The following is a 24916-nucleotide window of genomic DNA, read 5'->3' on the forward strand; positions in this document are numbered from 1 at the left end:
CAGTAGTCCTGATTTGACTACTGTCAACACTAGTCCACTAGTGTGGACTAGTGTTCTAGTCCACACTAGAATGTGGACTAGAATGAAGTCCACATTCTAGTGTGAATTTGAGACATATAAAAAGAACAAAAAATGAGATTAACCTGTTGCTTTTCCTTCCAGATGAAATGTAAACCCTATAATCGCGTTTAAACCCCCTACTTAGTTTGCTCAGTCAGCTGTCTGCCTTCTGGGATCGGGCACTTCAAATCAATCCATCCATTCAGTGTCTGTGTTTGTGTGTGCATGTGTCTTATTGTTCCTGAGTGGTTTACTGGGAGGGAAGGAAGGGGGGGTTATCCCAGTAAAATTATCCACAAAGGAAATCCAGTGAGTGGTAACCATCTATGAATAGTTAAGCTTCGGGACAGAGCTTGAAAAACGTAAATAACATATTTTGCTACCAGCTATTTTCCAGTTTTTAGTATTTAAAAACATCACATTTTTTCTCCTCTTTAAGCCTTTAATAATATTGTTATCATACTGCCTTGACATTTAGAAAAAGCACTCTATAGCTGACCTTTGAAAATAAGCATTGCTCCTCTTGGTCATGCAAGAAAGAAGCTATTTAAATCTTCCTAAACATGGGTCCAGTGGTGCAGCTCAGCCAGCGGGTTTGCTGATTCATCAAAATCCTTTTTACCCAGAAAAGTCACTGGAGAAAGGGCCAGTCATTCCAGTATTTGCCCCCTTATAACCAATAAACCAGCTCATTACTATATGGGAGGAGGGATAGAAAAAACTTTCAAGACCAAAGTTGATCCAAGATTACATGGGTCCAATGCAGCAGAATGGGACTTGAGAACCCACTCCCATTAAACCATCAACCACCAGCCACCAGCCAGAGTTTGAAAAAACACCCAGTAAGACGTAAACTTGAGCAGTGGATGTAAATTAAATGACATTTACCTGAAAATACCTATTGCACTCTTTGATTAGATCAGAGGCAAAGTTGCATTTACATGTTTTTTACATTGCATTTTTCAAATTATAAATGCTAAGTTGAAGTTTCAGATTGCTGAAATACTTTCTATGCTTCCACAATTTGCAGTTTAAGTAAAAATGCTGTGTATTTGGTTTAATGAGTACATTATTTTTAGGATTTTTGGACAAAAGTAACTCTTTGTTTTTATGTACAACAACAACAAAAAAATACCCTTAGATCCAATCCATTTTACGAAGGTGTTAAGCTTGAGGGCTCTAAGCAATTTAGCAATTTAGCATGCCCATGACTTGTGGCGGTTCTGTCTGAGACCAGCTGAACACAACACGAAGAACTGTGATCACAACGGATCTCAGAGACATCAACAACATCTACTATGAAGTAAAACAAGAAACAGAAAAGAAAGAATATAAAAAGTTGGGGTCACAGGACAGGGTAAGCCTAAGCGCAGTACCCATAGAGCAGATGGGGTGAAGGGTCATGCTCACGGACCTCACAGCAGCAGCTTGGCCATGCAGTTGCAAGTTGAGCCCCCTGCTATTGTCCCCGCTGCCCTCCCTGCCTCATGGGTCGAATCGTGTTTTGTGGAGGCAGTTCTGTTGCCAAAATCTTTTTAGCTTGAAAGGAAAACAAACCCCCACTCAAATTTTGGAAGAGCACGGAGACAGATGGGTGTAGCAAGTACGCAGAGAGACAAAACAAATGCGCATCACAAAGAGAAGACTCTCTGAAACGGTCGATGCTCTTTTAACACCATGACGGGATTTTTTTTTTTTTTTTTTTTTTTACAGTCTGTTTAATACTTCTGAATTCACAATGTCCCTGAATTTGAACATCAACAAGTTTAACCCACATTCTCTCTTTTCTTTTTGTCTATTTCTGCTGCTCGCAGTCACCGGGGCGCGTAGATCCCAGCCAGCATGGATAGGTGGGCCCCACTTGGGTTTGATGTGGGCTACATGGGTTATGAGTGGGCATGGGTTTTATCTGGGCTAACTGTATGGGACCGATATGGTAACCTAAAATGGGGCCCACTTGGGCTGGCCCATTTGGGCTAAACATATGGGCCCCATTCAGCATTAATGTGGGCTAACTGTGAATGGGGCAGAAGTGGGCAACACTATGTGGGGCCCATGTAGTTTCGGTATCACGGGCCCAACATGGGAAGCCCATGTGGGCTGACCACATTGAACCCACATGAGATAAGTATGGGCTGACCGTACATGGGTTGGACCTGGGCATGCCTATGTAGGCCCCATTCCTTTTTTATGTGGGCTAACTGGGGATGGGGCAGAAGTGGGCAACACTATGTGGGGCCCATGTAGTTTCAGTATCACGGGCCCAACATGGGAAGCCCATGTGGGCTGACCACATTGAACCCACATGAGATAAGTATGGGCTGACCGTACATGGGTTGGACCTGGGCATGCGTATGTAGGCCCCATTCCTTTTTTATGTGGGCTAACTGGGGATGGGGCAGAAGTGGGCAACATTATGTGGGGCCCATGTAGTTTCGGTATCACGGGCCCAACATGGGAAGCCCATTTGGGCTGACCACACTGAACCCACATGAGATAAGTATGGGCTGACCGTACATGGGTTGGACCTGGGCATGCCTATGTAGGCCCCATTCCTTTTTTATGTGGGCTAACTGGGGATGGGGCAGAAGTGGGCAACACTATGTGGGGCCCATGTAGTTTCGGTATCACGGGCCCAACATGGGAAGCCCATGTGGGCTGACCACACTGAACCCACATGAGATAAGTATGGGCTGACCGTACATGGGTTGGACCTGGGCATGCCTATGTAGGCCCCATTCCATTTTTATGTGGGCTAACTGGGGATGGGGCAGAAGTGGGCAACACTATGTGGGGCCCATGTAGTTTCAGTATCATGGGCCCAACATGGGAAGCCCATGTGGGCTGACCACACTGAACCCACATGAGATAAGTATGGGCTGACCGTACATGGGTTGGACCTGGGCATGCGTATGTAGGCCCCATTCCTTTTTTATGTGGGCTAACTGGGGATGGGGCAGAAGTGGGCAACACTATGTGGGGCCCATGTAGTTTCAGTATCACGGGCCCAACATGGGAAGCCCATGTGGGCTGACCACATTGAACCCACATGAGATAAGTATGGGCTGACCGTACATGGGTTGGACCTGGGCATGCGTATGTAGGCCCCATTCCTTTTTTATGTGGGCTAACTGGGGATGGGGCAGAAGTGGGCAACACTATGTGGGGCCCATGTAGTTTCGGTATCACGGGCCCAACATGGGAAGCCCATGTGGGCTGACCACACTGAACCCACATGAGATAAGTATGGGCTGACCGTACATGGGTTGGACCTGGGCATGCGTATGTAGGCCCCATTCCTTTTTTATGTGGGCTAACTGGGGATGGGGCAGAAGTGGGCAACACTATGTGGGGCCCATGTAGTTTCAGTATCACGGGCCCAACATGGGAAGCCCATGTGGGCTGACCACACTGAACCCACATGAGATAAGTATGGGCTGACCGTACATGGGTTGGACCTGGGCATGCCTATGTAGGCCCCATTCCTTTTTTATGTGGGCTAACTGGGGATGGGGCAGAAGTGGGCAACACTATGTGGGGCCCATGTAGTTTCGGTATCACGGGCCCAACATGGGAAGCCCATTTGGGCTGACCACACTGAACCCACATGAGATAAGTATGGGCTGACCGTACATGGGTTGGACCTGGGCATGCCTATGTAGGCCCCATTCCTTTTTTATGTGGGGTAACTGGGGATGGGGCAGAAGTGGGCAACACTATGTGGGGCCCATGTAGTTTCGGTATCACGGGCCCAACATGGGAAGCCCATGTGGGCTGACCACACTGAACCCACATGAGATAAGTATGGGCTGACCGTACATGGGTTGGACCTGGGCATGCCTATGTAGGCCCCATTCCATTTTTACGTGGGCTAACTGGGGATGGGGCAGAAGTGGGCAACACTATGTGGGGCCCATGTAGTTTCGGTATCACGGGCCCAACATGGGAAGCCCATGTGGGCTGACCACACTGAACCCACATGAGATAAGTATGGGCTGACCGTACATGGGTTGGACCTGGGCATGCGTATGTAGGCCCCATTCCATTTTTATGTGGGCTAACTGGGGATGGGGCAGAAGTGGGCAACACTATGTGGGGCCCATGTAGTTTCAGTATCATGGGCCCAACATGGGAAGCCCATGTTGGTTGACTGCATAGAAACCAGATAAGTATGGGCTGACCGTACATGGGTTGGACCTGGGCAGGAAAATGTAGACCCTAATCCTATTTTATGTGGGCTAACTGGGGATTGGGCAGAAATGGGCAACACTATGTGGGACCCATATGGGCTGACTGCATTGAACCCACATGACATAAGCACGGGCTGACTGTACATGGGTTGGGCCTGGGCATACATATGTAGGCCCCATTCCATTTTTATGTGGGCTAACTGGGGATGGGGCAAAAATGGGCAACACTATGTGGGGCCCATGTAGTTTCAGTATCATGGGCCCAACATGGGAAGCCCATGTGGGCTGACCACACTGAACCCACATGAGATAAGTATGGGCTGACCGTACATGGGTTGGACCTGGGCATGCGTATGTAGGCCCCATTCCTTTTTTATGTGGGCTAACTGGGGATGGGGCAAAAATGGGCAACACTATGTGGGGCCCATGTAGTTTCAGTATCATGGGCCCAACATGGGAAGCCCATGTGGGCTGACCACACTGAACCCACATGACATAAGCATGGGCTGACCATACATGGGTTAGACCTGGGCAGGAAAATGTAGACCTAAATCCTTTTTCATGTGGGGTAATGGGAAAATTTTTTTTAAATCTGATTAGACAATGTGGTTACCCTGTCACTTTTAAACTTTTTACTATATGTCAAAAGCAAAAGCTGCAAGAGCAAGATTATAAAAACTTTGAAAAAAATTATGAGATGTCAGATTGATGGCCTTTAGCTAAGGAAATTGTTACTCAGTTGGCCTGTATTGGAGCTGATAAAAGGTAAATTGTTGAAGCAATTGTATAAGCTTTCTACAAAATGAAAAGCTCTCCTTGGATGGTTACCTCGTCTTGGAGGTCATAAAGAGGTATTGTATTTGAACCATGCTCACTACATGATTTCTGTGTCTGGCTCATTTACTAACACCGACATTACACTAGGGTTCCAGAAGACCAAAATATGCTTCAATGCTTTATTTTTTAAACCAGTTCAGTATTGTTCAAGCTACACTTTGAAGTCCTAGCATTTTACTTTTTATTATTTTACACTAGAACAGTCCAGATGTCCTAACATTTTTGTGACATTATCTGTTAAATATGCATAATCTTCTGCTGCTCACTCAAAATAGGTAATGGTTCAGAGTGGACTTTTGTCCTTGCTTCTTTTTTTAAATGTAATTTAATTTTATTTTATTATCAATAGGATGTTCAGACATCCAAAGTGTTCATTGCAGCTTTTTCACAGAAGGACTTAATTCTTATTTGGAGAAATAGTTCAGATCAGATCATCGTGAAAAATATTACAAAATGTTTAGAAAATGAATTCAAACAAAACTCAAGTGAGAAAGACAAGAGTAAAATTTTTAGCATCTGTTTTTTCATCTGTAAACATTTTCCAAGTTGTCAGCATAAATAAAATAAAAAAACTAAACATTTCTATTAATGATTATTTTTTATATCTTTTAATCTTTTTTCAATAATCTTTTTAACCTTTTTGTTCATTTTTTCTCTGGCACCGTTGCCAATAAAGGTTGGTGAATTGAAGTAGATACTTTACACATCCACTAAAGAAAGTAGTTCCAAAACACATTTGAATAAGGACGACTATATTTATTTATTTTTATTGAGAAAATTTGTGAGTGCTACATTGGTTTTACATTTGTTAAACCGATGTATTACTCTCAAAATTAATCTCGTGTTTCTTGGAGAACGTACAATTGTTAACTGCGGATGGATATGCGGTTTCAAAATCAAACGTAGTCCCATCAGTCCGTTGGCGCGGAGTCTGCAGGTTCGCTGGCCTTCTACTAAAGAATCTGTAAGTACACTTCTGTCTGTTTTGTCTGTATTGTATCAAATTTTAGGGAGAGATTTTAAATCGCTAGTTAAAACATTTGTTGCTCGTAATGGTTCGGATGACCGGAGTACCCCGAAAGACCTAATTAGTTGTTTCTTCTTTTTTTTGGCTTTTTTTTTGTTTTTCTTTTAGGTGATTTTTTTTATATTGTTAAAACACACACAATAAGTCATTTGCCATTATTGAGGTAAGAATATTTGGATGCAGAGCGATTTCAAACTGTTCTGGGCCAGATCATTTTCAAATACGCTGCGGCGCCATTCACCGGTAAATTTGAGCGCCAACGCGGCAGAATAAAATCGGTTCACTAATGAATCTACGTTGCTAGCGGAGGTTGCTTTTAAAGTACCTTGACACGATAAAACCACTTACATTATTTATAAAGAGTAACTACTTCGCTTTCATTCTGTGTACATGGGTTTTTAACAATCTTTCTCGCAGCCAATTAAGCCAGCATGCATAGCTGGGATCCATTAATTGTGCATTTTTAATTATTATTATATTTTTTTCTTCATGAAACTGCATTGAATCGTGTCGTTATGGGCTAGATAGGTAATGATGAATGGGCATGGGTTTTGTCTGGGCTAACTACAGGAGGCCCATATGTTTAACCTAAAATGGGACCCATATTGTCAGCCCATTTGGGCTAAATGTAGACTGTATTCAGCATTATTGTGGGCTAACTGAGAATGGGACAGAAATGGGCAACACGAAATGGGGCCCATGTGGTTTCAGTATATTTGGCATAAAAGCTTTTTTGTAAATAGAATGAAGGCATAGTAGTAAATATTTTAAAATCATGTTTGTTTTATTGTGTAAGTGACATTTTAAAGCGTTTTATTCTGTCATCGTTTGACTGCAAAAAACATGACAAGTGGGTGTTTAGGTCTCAACTAGCCATTTGTTTGGTCAATGCAAATGGGAGCTTTAGATTTACCAATGTTTTAATACTTTTTAAAAAATTATTTTCTACAGACTACTATGGAGAAGCGTGAAGAAGGCTTGCAAGGGCAGAAGTGACATCAGATCTTCAAAGAGATAATGATATTCCAGAAAAGCGACGTAGAAGGTAACGTGGAACAGGGACTTCTGTAACACACAACTCTAGATCAGTGGTTCTTAACCTGGGTTCGATTGAACCCCAGGGGTTCGGCGGAGCCTCTGCCGCGGAGGGAAAAAAAACTTGTGTAAAGTCGTGATGCGCCGCTTTGCCATCATTTGCTGCGGAGGATCACGTTACATTGCTTAGCCAATCAGTGCTGCGGAGGAGCGCAGGGATGGGGCAAGGAGGGGGGGGGGGTTCGGTGAATGCGCATATGAAACTGGGGGGTTCGGTACCTCAAAAAAGGTTAAGAACCACTGCTCTAGATCTTCTGTCTCCCTGGTTGTCATTTGAGCTGCTCTCAGTTCTTTTACCCATTTGGTTCTCCTTGCTTTACTTTTTCCTTCTAATCCTTCAAAATTTATTGACTTAAATTGATACAGACATTAACAATTGGCATTTTGTTCATGTATAAAAAGTAAGCTTATAAACTATATATGTGTGAAACAATATATAGCTTATAACAAATCAATTAATAAAAACTAAATGTATCATGTGTCCTGATTTTAAAATGTTGTCTTGTAATTGTCATTATACTTAAGGTTGTCATGGTTGCAGAAATTGGAGGAGGGTCCTTAGATGATGCAGTACAACAAGCTGTGCGATTCCTCATGTCCCCTGAATTGGCCCTCCAGTTCAACCTGTTTGGCCGACATAGGAAACAAGTTCCGGGACCTGCGTCTCTGATGTTTTGTATGGTAAAGATCAGTTTTTATATTCACGTTTTTTCTTGAACATTTGTTAATTTTGGTTGTCTTATGCCTTTTGTTCATTTTTAGTAATCTTTTTTTTTTTTTTTTTCTTAAGATTAAAAACTGAGACTTCAATTTTTGGTTTAATTCACATAGTATTCTTTCACTGTGCTCTCAAGAACTTAAAGATTTGATTGCTGACAAAATTTGAAGGTAATATTGTTTGCATTTCAAACAGTATTAACAAAATATACAAGACCATGATAGAACCTTTATGTCAGTAGTTGATTTATATACATTAATATATTTTAAATTTACAATAAGAATATAGTGTGTGTACTAGGGATGCTCCGATCAGGTTTTTTGCTTCCAATTCTGATACCGATCACCCATGGGGCTCATCTCTGCCGATCATCTGGATTGGCTGTTATTTTTTCACTTTAGGTATAAATGATAACATGTTATCTGGCAAAATTAAAAAGTCTGCGCAGTGTGACGGAAAGAGTAGATCAGCTGCACATGCAGGCTGCGAATGAGATACAGGTGATCTGCAACAAGAGGCCGTGATCAGCGATCACCAATCAAACACATTTTCACGGAAATTAACCGATTATGATTGCTGATCGATCTGCACACCTCTATGTACATAATAATAATGACTCCAGAGTGCTTTGATTTTGGCAGATCCCTGCAAGCATTTCTGCCCCTTGAAGGGGAAGAGATGCACATTTCATTAATGTTACATTGTACTAAAAGTAAAACACTAATGCAATTTCTACCTTTGCTTGTTTTTTAGGGGCACTTAAAAGAAATGGATCCATCCACGGAATCACACAAAGATACGGAAAAGGCACTCGAAGTGGGTTACTGGAGCCCCGGACAGAGGTGGAAATAGAAAAGTTAGAGCGACTAGGGAGGCAGCCAGCTCAGACTCAGGTGGGCAGGTTCCAAGATGGACAGTTACAATGATGTATGAGAGCTTTCAAGTGTGGCATATAGGTTATTAAAAATATTTGACAAAAATGTAGTGTGAAAGAGCTATGTAGGTGTGTGTGTGTGTGTGTGTGTTGATATATATTTATATGTATTTATATATAGATGTACAGATCTATCTATATAGTTGCATATCTAGATATAGATCTATATACATTTATGTATCTACATATTTACATAACTAGATGCATAGTTATCTAGATAACAAGATATAGTTATTTAGAAATATAACTAGATATATAGATCTATATATATAGAGATAAATATATATTTACATAGCTAGAAATCTAGTTATATAGATAATTATATATCTACATATAGATCTATGTTTATACATTTGTTATATTAAACTAGTTTCTGTTATTTTCAAATCTGCCATATGAATAATTTTGTAGATTTCTTTTGCCAGTGCATTTCTTGTGGCATCATTTGCTCTGTGTCAATAAAGCTCTTATAATTGACGAGTTAAAAAAACTGAATATTTTAAATTACCAAATAAAAACCTTGACCAAAAGACATTTTTCATCTCTTTTTCTTTAATGCAGGTTTTGTGCTAAAGCATTTTAATACTTTGGTTTGTTGATTAAGATTGTATATCTATTAATGTAATTCACTTTCAGGTTAGGTGAGAAAGACCCCATTGTTCCTACTGGAATGAGGCATCTGGGCCCCACTGAAAACCCAGTCAGCACCCATTTAAATCTACCTGGGCAAACCCATGTGGGGCCACCATGGAACCCGTGGACAAACCCACTTGGTACCCATATTCTAGCCCAGTTTAGACCCAGTTGGGGCCCAGGTAAAAATGAAAGCTCCCAAGTGGGGCCAAGATGGGCCTCATGTAAGTTACCCATCTGGGCCCCACTGAAAACCCAGTCAGCACCCATTTAAATCTACCTGGGCAAACCCATGTGGGGCCACCATGGAACCCGTGGACAAACCCACTTGGTGCCCATATTCTAGCCCAGTTTAGACCCAGTTGGGGCCCAGGTAAAAATGAAAGCTCCCAAGTGGGGCCAAGATGGGCCTCATGTAAGTTACCCATCTGGGCCCCACTGAAAACCCAGTCAGCACCCATTTAAATCTACCTGGGCAAATCCATATGGGGCCACCATGGAACCCGTGGACAAACCCACTTGGTACCCATATTCTAGCCCAGTTTAGACCCAGTTGGGGCCCAGGTAAAAATTAATGAAAGCTCCCAAGTGGGGCCCAGATGGGCCTCATGTAAGTTACCCATCTGGGCCCCACTCAAAACCCAGTCAGCACCCATTTAAATTACCTGGGCAAACCCATGTGGGGCCACCATGGAACCCGTGGACAAACCCACTTGGTACCCATATTCTAGCCCAGTTTAGACCCAGTTGGGGCCCAGGTAAAAATTAATGAAAGCTCCCAAGTGGGGCCCAGATGGGCCTCATGTAAGTTACCCATCTGGGCCCCACTCAAAACCCAGTCAGCACCCATTTAAATCTACCTGGGCAAACCCATATGGGGCCACCATGGAACCCGTGGACAAACCCACTTGGTACCCATATTCTAGCCCAGTTTAGACCCAGTTGGGGCCCAGGTAAAAATTAATGAAAGCTCCCAAGTGGGGCCCAGATGGGCCTCATGTAAGTTACCCATCTGGGCCCCACTCAAAACCCAGTCAGCACCCATTTAAATTACCTGGGCAAACCCATGTGGGGCCACCATGGAACCCGTGGACAAACCCACTTGGTACCCATATTCTAGCCCAGTTTAGACCCAGTTGGGGCCCAGGTAAAAATTAATGAAAGCTCCCAAGTGGGGCCCAGATGGGCCTCATGTGAGTTACCCATCTGGGCCCCACTCAAAACCCAGTCAGCACCCATTTAAATTACCTGGGCAAACCCATGTGGGGCCACCATGGAACCCGCGGACAAACCCACTTGGTACCCATATTCTAGCCCAGTTTAGACCCAGTTGGGGCCCAGGTAAAAATTAATGAAAGCTCCCAAGTGGGGCCCAGATGGGCCTCATGTAAGTTACCCATCTGGGCCCCACTCAAAACCCAGTCAGCACCCATTTAAATTACCTGGGCAAACCCATGTGGGGCCACCATGGAACCCGTGGACAAACCCACTTGGTACCCATATTCTAGCCCAGTTTAGACCCAGTTGGGGCCCAGGTAAAAATTAATGAAAGCTCCCAAGTGGGGCCCAGATGGGCCTCATGTAAGTTACCCATCTGGGCCCCACTCAAAACCCAGTCAGCACCCATTTAAATCTACCTGGGCAAACCCATATGGGGCCACCATGGAACCCGTGGACAAACCCACTTGGTACCCATATTCTAGCCCAGTTTAGACCCAGTTGGGGCCCAGGTAAAAATTAATGAAAGCTCCCAAGTGGGGCCCAGATGGGCCTCATGTAAGTTACCCATCTGGGACCCACTCAAAACCCAGTCAGCACCCATTTAAATCTAACTGGGCAAACCCATGTGGGGCCACCATGGAACCCGCGGACAAACCCATTTGGGGCCCATATTGGCAGCCCACTTTTATCCCATATGGGGCCCACATGGGTATGCTGGCTGGGATGCTGTGTCTGAATGAGGCCATCTGTGAGCTCATGTGAAACAAAAGCTGAGGCTTTTATCTGTTTTTGGAAGGTGGCAGAAAACAAAACCTCAGCTGTACTGATGCTCTGCTATTTTTTTTGTGCATCTAAAGCTTTATGGACCATTAAACCTGTTCTCCTCACTGTCTTCACTGCCCTTTATACTCTCTTCTTGTACATATACATGTTGCCATTTGGTCCCTTCCTTCTTCTCTTTCATATCTTCAAACTAATGTTTCACCAGTACACTTAAACCATCTGATTGTTTTCATGAATTGAAGGTAAATTGTCGAAGAAATGCTCAAATTTTGTGTGTCCTTCTACAGAATTATTATTATTTCCACTGATTGTGATTTTGGAAACCAGTTCGGGCCACTAAATTATTAATAGATATGTTAGATTGTGATAACTCTAACTTACCACCTGCTGGTATTATTTCCTACAATAAAGCAGAATATCTGAAGAAAATAATTGGGGCTCGTCTGTTTTCAAATGAGGTGTGTCTCGTCTCTATGCCACAGGCATGAATACGTTTTTAAAATCTATTACCTTCAAAATCTCAAGACGTTTCTGATGAATGTTTGAGTTAAAAGTCCCTTTATTAAGATGTGAGAACGTGCAGGCCTGACTTGAGTCGTGAAGTGCTCCCTGTTCCCCAAATGTTTGCTAACGATCAGCAAGCTGTAAGAAGAGATCTAAACTTTTTTTTCCCCCTAACATTTAAGAAATATATTTCTGTTTAAACTTGCTGTGTAAATGTTTTGAACTTGTAAAACCATGCTATTTTCCACTAAGGTTATCATGCAGTGCAATCTCACGTTAGTGCAACCCTGCTAGGTATGAATTGATTTATGGCAAGTAAGAACATCCCACTGCAGATGGGTGTGATTCATTTCCAAACAAGGCAGATATAATTCAACCAAAACAATGAAGGTGCGAAGGAGTGAAATTACCAGCAACTGTTGTGACCTTTTCCACTTGCTGCTTGTTATTATTGAATCAAGAATGCCAGTAATGCAAAAGAATACATGTAACACTTTCATATCATATTTGCACAGTTACTGTTCAAATATGATCTAAAACTTTAAGCCAAGCAGATCCACTAAGCTGTTTGGTTAAAGTCTAGGATAATACGCACACACACACACACACACACCCACACAAAAAATAATAGGAGGCTACAAACGCCACACAGTTCCACAGTGTTTAGATGAAAGATAGCCAAAGTTTTATATAAGTGAGAGCATTTTTCAGCAGACATTCAGACATCTCTAAGGTAAAGAGATGTCCAAACATCAAGCTAAAAAATTGGAGTCTAATTTGGATTAAATTTTTCTTGCATGCACAGATCAAGAACAGACAAAATAATTGTAACTTTTGAAGACAGAGACAAGACATTCAGTCTTATTGTACAAAAAACAAAAACTTCCATCTAAATAATAAATTATCAAAATTTAAATATTTAAAAAAAAAATCAACAGTGTGCTTCTGGGCCTCATGTGACATACAGAAAAACAACAACAACAACAACAACAACAACAACAACAACAAAAAACAGACACTAACCAGAGAGAATGAGCACCATACCTCAGAGCCTTTCACCGTAGTTTGAAGTATTATTTTGTTTCCAGCTGGGAAATAAAATCCAGAAATAGCTTGGTCTCAGCTGAAGAGATCTAAGATACGGAACAAACGTGAGAGATACCAACTCCCAGTTCACCCTACATCCACACCAACAGGCTTGAAATCCTCCACTGACATCCCACCAGAGACCCAGTGAGAGTTTAAGAGACAGGGAGGAGAAAAAGAGGGGGAGGTGGGGAGTTTCGTTGAAAAACAGGGGGAGTAGTTGAAAGGGAGAGAGTCAGTGAGAGTACGATGGAGGGAGATTTAGGAGTTTACACGTCAGTGCCTGTGCTTGAGTGTTTGTAAAGAGAAATAGAAAGAGAGAGAGGTTTAAATCTCTAATTACAAGTACTTATCAAAAGCCCATAAGCAGATGGTGGGAATAAGTGACACATGACTATTTACACTGTATGATGTGTATTATGTGCCTGTGTGTGATGTAGTCGGATAGTAGAGGAGAACTAAACTGAGAAAATACAGTGAAGCATGCAGGATATCGAGACGAGCTGAAAAACAAACTCCATTTCACCTCACCTCTCGTATCTCATTTTGAACTTCTCATTCTCCACATTATGATTCTGAACAGGATGAAACAGAGAAACATGCTTTTTTTAAAATTAATTGTATTTATACTTTACTTTTTATCAATATTTTAGTCTATTAGGTAGCCATTACAAGGATGTGCCATGTCAGTGACAAAAAAAAGTCCTATAGTGGTGGCTCTGTATGGATTGTTGCCTCAGTTTCCGATTTTTAGCAGAGGAGTTTTAGCTAAGCATTAACAGCTAATACATGTGGATAGTTACCGAAATCCATTTCCCTTCATTTTGATGTTCAATTTTAAACTCAGCGAGTCCCGTATATATAAATACCTAAATGCGGAGTTTTTGTCGTGTGATTGGCTGATTTGTTGTTTCTGTTAGCAAGCAGCTGAACAGATGTATCTAATAAAGTGGAATGCGAGTGTCTTTCTTGTATCCATTCATCCATTGTCTTCTGATAACTCGAGATTGAGGGAAACCCTGACATCCCTCTCCCCAGTGGCACATTTATCATCCTTTCAAGGCCTTCTAAGAACCTATAGTCCCTCTAGCAGGTTCTTGTTTTTCCCCAGTGACTCCTCTCAGTGCCTGAAAAAGAGACAAAGTGAGGCCCCAGAAGAATTTCTGATCAAATACCTGAACCATCTCGCCTGGCTCCATTTGGGGAATCATTGGCTCTGAGGCCCCACCAGATACCGGAGTCCCTTCAAAACAAAGTCCAGAAAACCTATAGCCAACTGTATCAAGGATATTGTTCTTTTTTTTCCATAGCTACTGAACATTGGTTGAGAAAATAGATGGGGATGTAAATAGATGTTTAGCTCTTTCTTCAGCAGAAGGTAACTGGGATAGCGCCTAAATAAATGTCCTGCTCCATCCCACCATCAATGTGAAGAAAATGATTATTTGCCCTTTATAGGATGAGCTACATCAGTTACATAGTTGAAAACTGAACCTAGCATTTTACAAAAAAGTGGACACTCCGTCAAATACTATTGAAATGTGTTTGTGTGTGAAGGCAAATGTGACTGCATATGTGAGTGACTTCCAAAGCAGGCATAACGAAGAGTAGAGATTTGCAGCCAGGAGCGTTAGGGCAGAAATCTCTATCCACTCATCCATTTGATATTTCCCCCCCTCTGATCTGCAGCATAAAAGCCTCGTGTCTTTGAGAAAATTGTCGGATAAAGACGAGCATGAACAAAGATGATGTTCTTTTCATTCTTTCCTTATGCAGATTGTCCCCCTACTGGATTATGTTATACACAGAAGCACAGCTACATTAATTATTGATCATCTTATATTTAAGTAGATCTCATGTTGTTCGGAGGGAACAACATAATACAGCTGAACAATGGTAAAAAGGAATAAACTCGAGACATGTTTTTGAAATTGAAATCTGATTTGTTAGGTCACACTGAGTTGGTATAAAAGCTGCAACAGAGCGACCACAGAGCATGTAGCTTAGATTTTACAGTTACATGTCGCAAAATCTCATTTGTAGATACACTAAATCCTCGCTTCAACTGGAAACCCAGGCAGCTATTCAGTCAATTCAGCAGCAGGGCTGTGGATCAGCCTGATAACTCTGAGCTGATGGCAGCAGATCAAACTAATCCCAAAATACTATATAAGTATGTACATGGAATAGCCATGCTCCACATTAAAGCACCCTGAGATTGTCTAAGCGCAGTACATTTTTGGATGTTGAGGGCGGAAAAGGTGAAGGCGAACATATGTACAGAGTGAGTTTCTGTGGATGTGGCTGCAGGATGTGAACTTCTGCGCCGCTTCCTTGCAAAGAGCAGAGCAAGCTGGATGCTACAATCAGGATTCAGGATCACCTTTAGCCCTCCTCATCAGTCAGACCTGTCCTGAAGCTACCAAACTGTGAGAAAGGGAGGATGGAGGGCAGTAATGCACAGATGGAGAAAAGGCGTGGTATGATCCAGCAAATAGAAGAATGTGTGAAGAATGAGGAAGCAGATATTCCTCTTTTAGTAACCTATTTTCAACAATGATCAGTTTAATGCAGTACATTTAGTTTACATTTAAACCGTCTGCAGAATGCAGTAAGGTACAGCTGCTGAATTTGCTTTATCTGCAGTATCGGAAACAAGGGAAAATTAAAAGTATGCATGCAATTATTTGTGTATGTGCATGTTTGTTTGTTCGACCTTGTTATGCTATTTTTGTGCCCTCTGAGGTTTTACACAGTGTTCATCTCGTTTGTTTTATCTCCTTGCAGTCGCTCTTGTTCCGTATTCTCACTGTGTCTGTAATTCGCGAAGCTGTTTGTGCAGCCTCGCCTTCTGCTTTCACAAAGTTCATAATTTTCTAACAACTGTCATGTGCCCTGCACTTGTGTGACTGTGGTTTACGTTGTGTTTTGTTGGTTTATAATTAAAGTTGCTTCGAATCAATTTTGCGCTGCTTTTTCCCCCTATACAAGTTGGAAACTGCTGGAACAGTAGCGTCGCTGGCTTGTGTCCACTATGTTGCTTCACTACATTTTTCAAAATGTTGACCTTTTTTTCCACGGATGTTTGGAGCATCAGCTGTTCTTTGTGCTTGAAGGATGATGGTATAGCGTGTGAACTACACATACAGTGCCAGCATGTGTACACACAGTTGGTCTCATTTCCTGATTCTCCGGTCAGACGCTGGTTTCTCTTTTGAGAGCCGAGCCCACAGTGACATCAGCTTCCGCAAACACACAAGGCGTCACCATGGCATCGCACAAAGACATTTCTGGCCCAAAGGGAGGGAGAGCGGCATCATGCTTTACACATTTGTAGGAGAGATCTGAGTTCCGCACCCCTCTTCTCTCGTACCCTCCCTCCTTTCACGTTTTTTCTCAATTGCTGTTTGTTCTGTCGCCTGCTGTGGTAAACAGCACAGCCGGCCCATCAAAGAGCTCCTCTGATTTCCCATAGCCCCGTCTGCTCTCCATTATATATTGTAGCTTCATTGCGTCCATCTACTCTTCCATTAAAAGTTACCATTATCCATTAAGTCCTTTTGAACACTTTCTGGGCAAACCCACATTTTAGTCTGCCTTCTTCAGTTGCTATCTTGATTTGTTGTGTAGTCAAGAGGAGCCGTGACAACAAAGGCAAAAGACCAAATGAAGAAGTGACCACCCACAAGGCTCTGTCAAACTGTTTGGATTAATGGACAGAATTACTGTGTGTGACAAAGAGGAAGAATATAGTGTGTTGTAGGATGCATCTTTTGCTAAAAAAAGAAAATAAAACTGTTACAAAGCAAAATACTTTCATTTTGTCAAATGCTAATTAGAAATGAATAATGTTTTCACATGGTAAAACAATCCCCAATTTTTTGTGCGTTTAAAAAAAGTTTGGTAATTATCCATATTTAGAAACTACGAAAGATCTTTGATGAATGCAGCATTACCACAGCTCTGCAAGATGACGCTGTTGTGTGTGGCTTGGTGTCTGATAATTTTCTTGGTGCTGATGCTTTTGCTGAAGCTGGAGTACATGGAGAGAACCCATGCTTGCACAGAAGAAACATGCAAACTCCATGCGGAAAATCCCCAGATATCCACCCGGCACCTTCTTACTGCAAGGCAACAGCGCTACCAACTGCACCACTGTGCAAGCTAGGCTCTTTGACTCCATATTTGAAATGCAAAATCAATCTGGGGGTAGAAAAATGTCTTTATCACCTCCTGGCTTGATTACTGTAACGTGCTGTATTTCTGGGTCAGGCACGCAGCTCTCTCTTGCCTTCAGCTCGTCCAAAATGCAGCGGCTTCTCTACTAACGTAATCACACAGGCAAGAACAAATCATTCCTGTTCGCTGGCTCACTGTGTGCTACAGAACTGATTAATAAAAGGGGCTTTATAAATAAATCGGATTGAATTTAAATGCAGCTACACATTACATTGTTTAAGAAACAGAGCTGTTTCCAGCAGCAACAAAAAGGGAAACTTTCAGTTTACTCTGCTTCATTGGAAACCTGAGACAGAACCAAGTCAACAGGAATAACTTATTAAATATGATTTAGGTCAAAAGGTGAAAACCTGGACTTGATGGATTAGATTTGGAATCTGTTGATATCTGCGATTCTAGTCCATGTTTGAAACGCTAACTTTGAGGTAATAAAGGAAGCAGTTGTTAGGTTGACAGAGATGGCTAACAAATACTGTTATCTCCTTGACAACACTCATTTACACCAACAGTAATGAACCGTGTCAAAGTTTTTCAGTTGTTTAGCAGGATTTTGGATACGCAATAGAAAACAAAACAGAAAAGATAAATGGCAAGAACAACTCAGATGGGTATTTGTTCAAAATCTCAATTTCAAAACCCATAATACTTAGAGAGGACAGGATAGAACAGTTTTACACAAAATAAAGATTATTTAAATCATTGATTGATCTGACTGTGAAAACAAAAGAAAAATACTGTTATTGTTTCCAAAATCTCATCCAATTCTCAAGAGTCCAATGTCAAGGGCCGACTTGCCTGATGAACTGGATGCATTATGTACTAATAATTCAGTATTAAGAGCATCTCTAATCACTCCTGTAGGCAACAGTGCTTCAATACCATAAGCACATCTAAGGCATACACCAATTTCTCATCTATACATTGTGCAAAACTCTTATTTCTATATCTTTATTACCTTTAGTACTTTGAAGCAGGATAATTTCTTCCAGAAATCTGGCTTGACAAAGTCACTGATCAGCTTCTTTGAAACTGCTGACAGCATCCGCCTGCAGTTTCTCTTGAAGCTAAAAATATGCATGTGAGCTTGGTTTCCACTGTTGCCGCTTCACCTTATCTTGATGTCTCTCTCTTCTTCTGCCACACAATGTCTTTGCTTCCCGTGGCCAGAAATGGAATAACAAACTCATCCCACATTATCATTTGCACACATTTGCATTTTATTACATCAAACTTCTTACATCAGCTAAATATGTAAAGGCTTGTTCAAATGAGAGCATCACAATGAAAAACCTGCATTTGAAAAAAAAAAAAAGACAAGATGCTTTGTGACACAGTAATTCTGCTTAAAATGTTAAGAAATACAAAGCATTTTTAAAGCTTAAAAGTTGAAAAATGAGTCTCAAGTTGTGCTTGCTAAGTGTGGGGTTATATAAAGAATTGATCTGAAATTTTGACTTCAACAGCAATATAAGTGAACATTGTAAATCTTACCCTCAACATATTGTCTGTTTCATATTAGATCTGACTTTTCATCACTGGAAACATGCAATACACGTGTCTGCCAGTGCAGAAGTGGCTGACTGCTGTATGTTTTGTTCAACAAGTTACCATAACTGCTCTGCTCGCTCTCCTCCAACTACATGGCACTTATCCCCCATCATCTTCTGTTCACTTTAAGCAAGCTTAAAAGCACCCAGAAAGGTAGAGTCTCCTTCCAAGGAAATGTTGGCCATAGATCGGGGGATCAAAAGCTCCAATTTGTCTTCCTTCTCCAGCTTTACAATACCTGCAGGATTCAGATGTCTACTTCAGACAGGTTGCATGAAGTAAATCACAATTATAATGCAACTTAAGTTAAAGAAGCAGTACTTTATCTCTTTATTGAGTTGCTATTAGTGGACATAGTTTATGGCACAAGCTCACCTCCTGTGTAGCAAGTGTTGTAAGAGTAATCAGGGTTCATGCTTTGGATGCATCGGAACAAATGCACATCCTCATCCTCATTTCCCACAACGTTGCTCTTCCATCGTATCACCACGTGCCCCATTGTGAAGGTGCTGTCCATGTAGTAGACCTACACAAACCAAAGAACATATGGGTTATGCCCATTGTGAAAACGTTCTGAAACAGGCAGGAAAACAAAAATGCTACAATTTGTCTGCGGATGGGTGGGTGCTTTTAATTCCTCAAAATGAGTAATTAAACACAACATGCACTCAGAGGGAGCACACCCTTTTTGAATCACCATGTGTAAAGGAAAAGAAAGCTACGGTTCTGCAAATAGAGTAGCAGCAGCCCCCGGTGTACAAATTAGGAAACTGCAGTACTCGAGCCCACCTGACTGTAGACAAAGTAGAAACCAGGCTCGTTGACTACAATGCAATCCCCAACTGTCGCCAGGGATGAGCCTCTCCTCAGCCCAGTTTGCCAGGGGATACCTATGTACGGACCCGAGGAAAGTTCTGACAGAGACAGAGCATCTTGTTAGAAAAGATGCAAAAAAAAAACAAAAACAGAAAAAAACAACAACTGACATGCAAACATATTTTCTGTAGGTTTTAATCTGGAACATTTAAGTGCATATTTAATTCCAAAGTAGAGGAAATATAAATAAAAGCAAAACAGGAAACAGTGTACCTTTCTTGAAGGGTTTTCTGCTGTTGTTTGCCAAAAGCTGCAGGCAGGAGACAGAATCTGGTATAAAACGCAGGAGAATTGTATTAGTCCTCTGTGACCTTTTGGGTATTTACGCTGAAATAAATAGGTAATTATGAAATCTACTAGTGGTGTTGCATTTACGGTGCTACAGTAAAATCATGCTACAAGTAGACAACAATTTAAAAATCATTTGTTGTTTTTTTGTACTTGATGGCCATTGCATTTTTTTCTGGGACTCCAGTTATGGGAAAAAAAATGTATCAAGCAATTCACTACTTGATATTTCACTGTCTGGACAAGAAGTTATTTTTCATTTTAACAAAACACTGAAACTCCAAATGCTTCTTGTATGTTAATGTTGGGAGATATTTTGTGGTATGAAAGTATATCTAATGCAAATACCAACAACTTGACCAATCCTGCGTCTGGTTTGGCTTTTTCAATTTTACTTCACTCCACTGTTTCCCACAGCCCTTGTGCACCTTTAGGATGGGGGGCGAGTGAAAGTAAGGGTTTCACTCTGCAAAAGGCAGCTTTTTGCTAACAGCTATTTTATAATTAACTGAAAATGAGTGTTTGGATCTGTATTACAACAAGAACAAACTGAACTCCATGCTATTGAAACTCAAGACAAGGTTCCCTTCAAATATCAATCCAATTCTTTATCCATAAGGTTTACCAAGAGGCCTGCAAACCCTATGTGCTATAACAGTTTTAACTGTTAGTAGGAAGGCTTTCCAGAAGGTTTAGAATTGTGATTATGAGAAATTCTAACCATTCTTCCAAAATAAACGTGGCAAAAGGTTAATGTCAGATGAGAAGACTTGGCTCACAGTCTCCGATTCATCCCAAAGGCGTTCCGGTGGTTCAAGGTCGTTGGAGGTCTGGTCAAATTCTTGGACAACAAATTAAGCTGATTCATGTTTTTAGTGGCTGCTCCTCTGGACAGTCATGTCAAAAAAGCAAACAGACTCCTTCCTCCCTGTAGGTCCCACAACATTAGGAGCATGGCACTATCCAAATAGTGCAAGAGCTCATTTCACTGTAAGAGGAGAATCCTAGCTCCTGAAAAACATCCCACACCAGACCAAAAATGTGGTGTAGAGTCAAACATTACACTTCACACAATGCAGACAGACAAGTATTGTTCTCCTGGCAATTGCTGGTGACTTATGTGCACCGTGTCTCAGCATCCGCTGAGCCCGAACACTTTGTGGCTGTGTTACTGTTGTTCCACTTCCACTTTGTTATAATACTACTGTTGCAGTACTAATAGTGACAAAATTTCTTGACCGTGTTCCTGAGCGCGACCCATTCTCATACTTGTTTGTCTTTCTATGTCTGTGATAATTAAGGTGATAAGAAACTCATAAATTAAATTAAACAAATGAGCAAATACTTTTAGCAACACAACTTAAAAGCCACTGTTCAGCACAGGACCCCGGTCATAACTGCATGTAATGTTCTGTGCAAATGGTGAGCATTTTATTCCAACATAAAATTGTGGTTAAAAATGTTCCTGTACCTAAAACAATGAGACTTGTTTATAAGTAAAATCACAATTTTTCTGAAAAATCCCGTTCAGAAAATAGTCCAGACTGTCAAAAATATTTCATAATTCTGAAACCAAAAGTGCACTTTTCTCTACACTTTTTTCTCTTAAATAAGCAATATATTTAAATAAGCAATATATATATATATTTTTACATTTGTTGCGTATTTTTTCATTATTTCCAACACAACTTTACCAAGCCTGTGAAATGCTCTAAAATAAAATTGAAGTAGAAATATAATTAGTAGAATATAACCAATTATAAACATACAAATCTTGCTTTTACGATTAGGTGACAATTCTCCTAGCTCCTGAAGTGTGCTAAAATAAATGTGCACATATATTTAATGTTGTTTCTGCAGGGTTTGCATGTCATACATCACATCCAATATCAAATGTTTGTCTGTCTTACCTGAGATCTCTGGTTCAGATATTGTTCTTTTCCTTCTTATTCGACTGAAAGCATGTTGAGACTCTGGTAAATCCTGAAGCGCTTTGGTATTTTCTCTTCCTTTGATGTTTCCAGTCTGCATGTACACGATTACCATTTTTAGAAACACTGAAATACAACAATCGAATGCCAGTTGAAATCCCTACTGACCGTTACTTACCTGATCTCGGTGGCTGACCTTTTTCCCCTCTTCTCTCATGCGGCTGATGTCTGACTTGAGCCCCTCTACTTCAGCTCTCAGATCCACTAACTGGTACAGGGAGAGAGCTGACAGAGAAGAGGAGGTGACAGCAGCCAGTGTCAGCAGGAAAACTGGCCAAGATACCCTTCCTTCAGACGCAACTTGTCCAGTTCCGTGCTTCCCATCTGCTAAAACTGCCATTGCTGGGGAAGTTTGAACCCCCAGACAGTTCACACTAGCAGCATGACCGTTTTTACTCCAAAACTATTTCTCTTCTTACAGACTTCGATTATGAACAGTGAATGTTCTCTTTTTCAGGAGCCGCAAGCTGCACAGAGCCTGGATTCGTTCAGTCCCGACTTTCTTAACTCTCGTTTTCTTTCAGTGGCTGAATCTTGTTTAGTCTGAGAGACTACGCAGTATAAATAAGCCAAACAAAAGACAAATCAGCTTCCTCCTCCGTGGTTCCGCAGAAGAAACCACACCAACAGCTTCCTGCCTGACCAGCAGCATGCCAAATCTTTAACTTTTTTTTTTTGCTTTCGTTACCAAACACATCCCTTTCGTTCCCAATCCAAACAATGAACTCATAGCAACATATAGGAAGGATGGTTGATATGAACACGGCACCTCTGGGATCTGCATGAAAGGATTTCAAGCTAATAAACACTTGAGAGAACGTTATAAATGACTAAAATTGTCACAGACTGAAATGAGGAAGTGCAAATGCTTCATTGCTTCATCATAACATGACAAAACGAACTTTAATTCCGAGAATTAAAATGTGAAGTAGGGACAAGTCACGCCATTAGTCTTCTATTTCTTGAAAATTATAATTATTATTTTTTGTACTTCAGTTTCCAACATTAAAGTTCAAAGTAAATGTTTTATTTTTACAGTTTTCAGTGGCCGAGGTTATGGTATATGAAATGAAAAACAAATATATTTTAATGCAGCAATTGACCCACTTCTGCTTACCGAAACACTGCAAAATTCCTGTAAATTTGCTAAATTTAATATAAATCAATTTGATATAAATAAATATTTATATGGTATTTATTGAGTTCTGAGAAAGACACTAAGCAAAAAAGCGCAGAGGCTGTAAGAGAAAGATAAAGTCAGACTCGGATTAAGATAAGAAAATTTATAGCCACATTTCCTGCAAGTCTTTACAGTCACTCAATCGTGACTTTGTGTAAAAAAGTGGCGCTTTGAACTGCACATTTTTAAAAAAAAGCACTGATAAAAAAAAACATGTTTTTGTCCTAAGCAAAAACATGGTTTTGCTTAGGATGGTATTTTTCAGAATGAACACATTCTGAAAAATACCACTAGTGAGTCACTACTCAGTTATTTGAAATATGTAAAAGGGTTTTTTAAAGATCAGTGGTGAACTACATTTCCAAATGATTCAGGGCTGCTATAACCTGAGAAAAACAGATTTTATTTGACAATCCAATATAAAAACAGAGCAAAATTAAATTAGCTACAGAAAAGATTTTTTGGACTTTTTTTCAACATTTTAACAGTCTTACCCTCCTCCATCCATGAAAAACACATTTCTGGCTCTCTCTACAAACTTGTCACTTGTACACAGGTCTTTGTTGACATGGCCCTATAGGTGGCAATCACATTTCTATCTAGGTGACCTTTGAAGGTCACTATTTGCACTAGATTTTTCTTTTAAATGACTGAATAGTAATACACACCATACATTTTGCTTAAGATAGATTAGAAACCATATATAATTTCCTTCAACTTAATATCTTTGTGTGTTTCTCTCACATAAAATCCCAATAAAATACATTGACATTTGGGGTAATAATGCAACAAAGGGTGAAAATGTTTTTTTTAGAATATTAGGTGAGAAACTTATATATACTGGTTCACAGTATTGGTCATATTGACTGGTTCATATAGTCAAATGTGCCATTTATTGCTGAAGATTTTAAATGAAGGTAGGCTACTGGACTGCATTCCTGTTAGCATCAAGAACGCATACAGATGGATCCATTTCCAAATGCAGCAACATAAACCCAGCATATTTTCTTCTGATGAAAAACATCAATGTATTTATTTGTTTGAGTATTGTTTGAGATTAAATTCTAGATTCAATGTGTGGCTCTGATACCCCTAAAAGTTGCAGTGCAACAAACTACATTCAGAAGTTTTTTTTTTTTTTTAATTACTACATATAGTCCACTTGTACATAATTCAGAGAACATTAGTGAGCAAACAGCATCACAAAGACCAAACAACAAACTAGTTTGCTATAAATAACTTACAGAGCACTGTTCAGTCTCATCCAAAAATGAAGGGTGCCACGAGTTGAGCAAGTGGTGCGAGTGCGGTGAAATTGATGGGGTTTGTTTGTGGCTCTTAGAAGCAGCTTTGTACTTCTCACACTACATAAAGCTTTCTGTCAGCAGTTTTTCTTTTTTCTGCTCAGAATACACGTAGCCTCATGCCAGTTGGCGGCAGAAGTGAACCGGCGATAAATTTACACTTACCCATGATAGTCGCAAAGCTTGCTAGCTACAAGAGTTAGCAACTAGTTAGCCTCGAGACACAGAATGCCGTGAAGATGTCCGCCCACGACTGAAGCTTTTGGCTGACTGCGAGAGAGAAAAAAGACTACAAGAATACACAACATTATTAAATAGTCTTGCCTAGGATTGCCACCTTTCAGAAATTAAAATAAGGGACCAGTCCCTGTATATGTAAAGCGAGTAGGGGGGGAGGTTCCG

General features: G+C 40.8%; 1 protein-coding gene and 1 long non-coding RNA gene across 4 annotated transcripts; one reads left to right on the plus strand and one right to left on the minus strand.

The window, feature by feature from the left end:
- The first annotated feature begins 5900 nt into the window (after positions 1 to 5900).
- Positions 5901 to 8907, plus strand: LOC148160862 (uncharacterized). Of its 2 annotated transcripts, XR_015766241.1 has the most exons (4): positions 5901 to 6051; positions 7066 to 7159; positions 7735 to 7890; positions 8681 to 8907. It is a non-coding gene; the product is annotated as an uncharacterized LOC148160862 (long non-coding RNA). The 2 variants fall into 2 exon arrangements; XR_015766239.1 differs by lacking the exon at positions 5901 to 6051 and having other exon boundaries at positions 6296 to 7159.
- A 9613-nt stretch (positions 8908 to 18520) lies between these two features.
- Positions 18521 to 24856, minus strand: tnfsf13b (TNF superfamily member 13b). Of its 2 annotated transcripts, XM_015003027.2 has the most exons (7): positions 24680 to 24856; positions 22149 to 22255; positions 21950 to 22064; positions 19965 to 20021; positions 19665 to 19789; positions 19251 to 19401; positions 18521 to 19113 (listed from the first exon to the last, which is right to left on the minus strand). In XM_015003027.2, exons 1-7 carry the CDS (start codon positions 24681 to 24683, stop codon positions 19001 to 19003), a joined length of 672 nt encoding a protein of 223 aa, XP_014858513.2. In that variant the 5' UTR covers positions 24684 to 24856; the 3' UTR covers positions 18521 to 19000. The 2 variants fall into 2 exon arrangements, with proteins under 2 accessions (XP_014858513.2, XP_014858506.2); XM_015003020.2 differs by lacking the exon at positions 24680 to 24856 and having other exon boundaries at positions 22149 to 22641.
- Positions 24857 to 24916: the final 60 nt, after the last annotated feature.

This window comes from Poecilia mexicana, unplaced genomic scaffold (assembly GCF_051168715.1).
Source record: "Poecilia mexicana isolate PSO_F unplaced genomic scaffold, ASM5116871v1 scaffold_2, whole genome shotgun sequence".
In the NCBI taxonomy this organism is placed as follows: domain Eukaryota; kingdom Metazoa; phylum Chordata; class Actinopteri; order Cyprinodontiformes; family Poeciliidae; genus Poecilia; species Poecilia mexicana.

What these genes read in the sequence shown, in the direction of transcription:
- tnfsf13b (XM_015003020.2), bottom strand. Translation starts at nt 22,370, where the DNA reads ATGGCAGTTTTAGCAGATGGGAAGCACGGAACTGGACAAGTTGCGTCT. An exon ending in AGGTCAGCCACCGAGATCAG is followed by an intron (nt 22,065 to 22,148) that starts GTAAGTAACGGT and finishes GTGTACATGCAG; the next exon opens with ACTGGAAACATCAAAGGAAG. An exon ending in CAACACTTGCTACACAGGAG is followed by an intron (nt 19,114 to 19,250) that starts GTGAGCTTGTGC and finishes TGAATCCTGCAG; the next exon opens with GTATTGTAAAGCTGGAGAAG.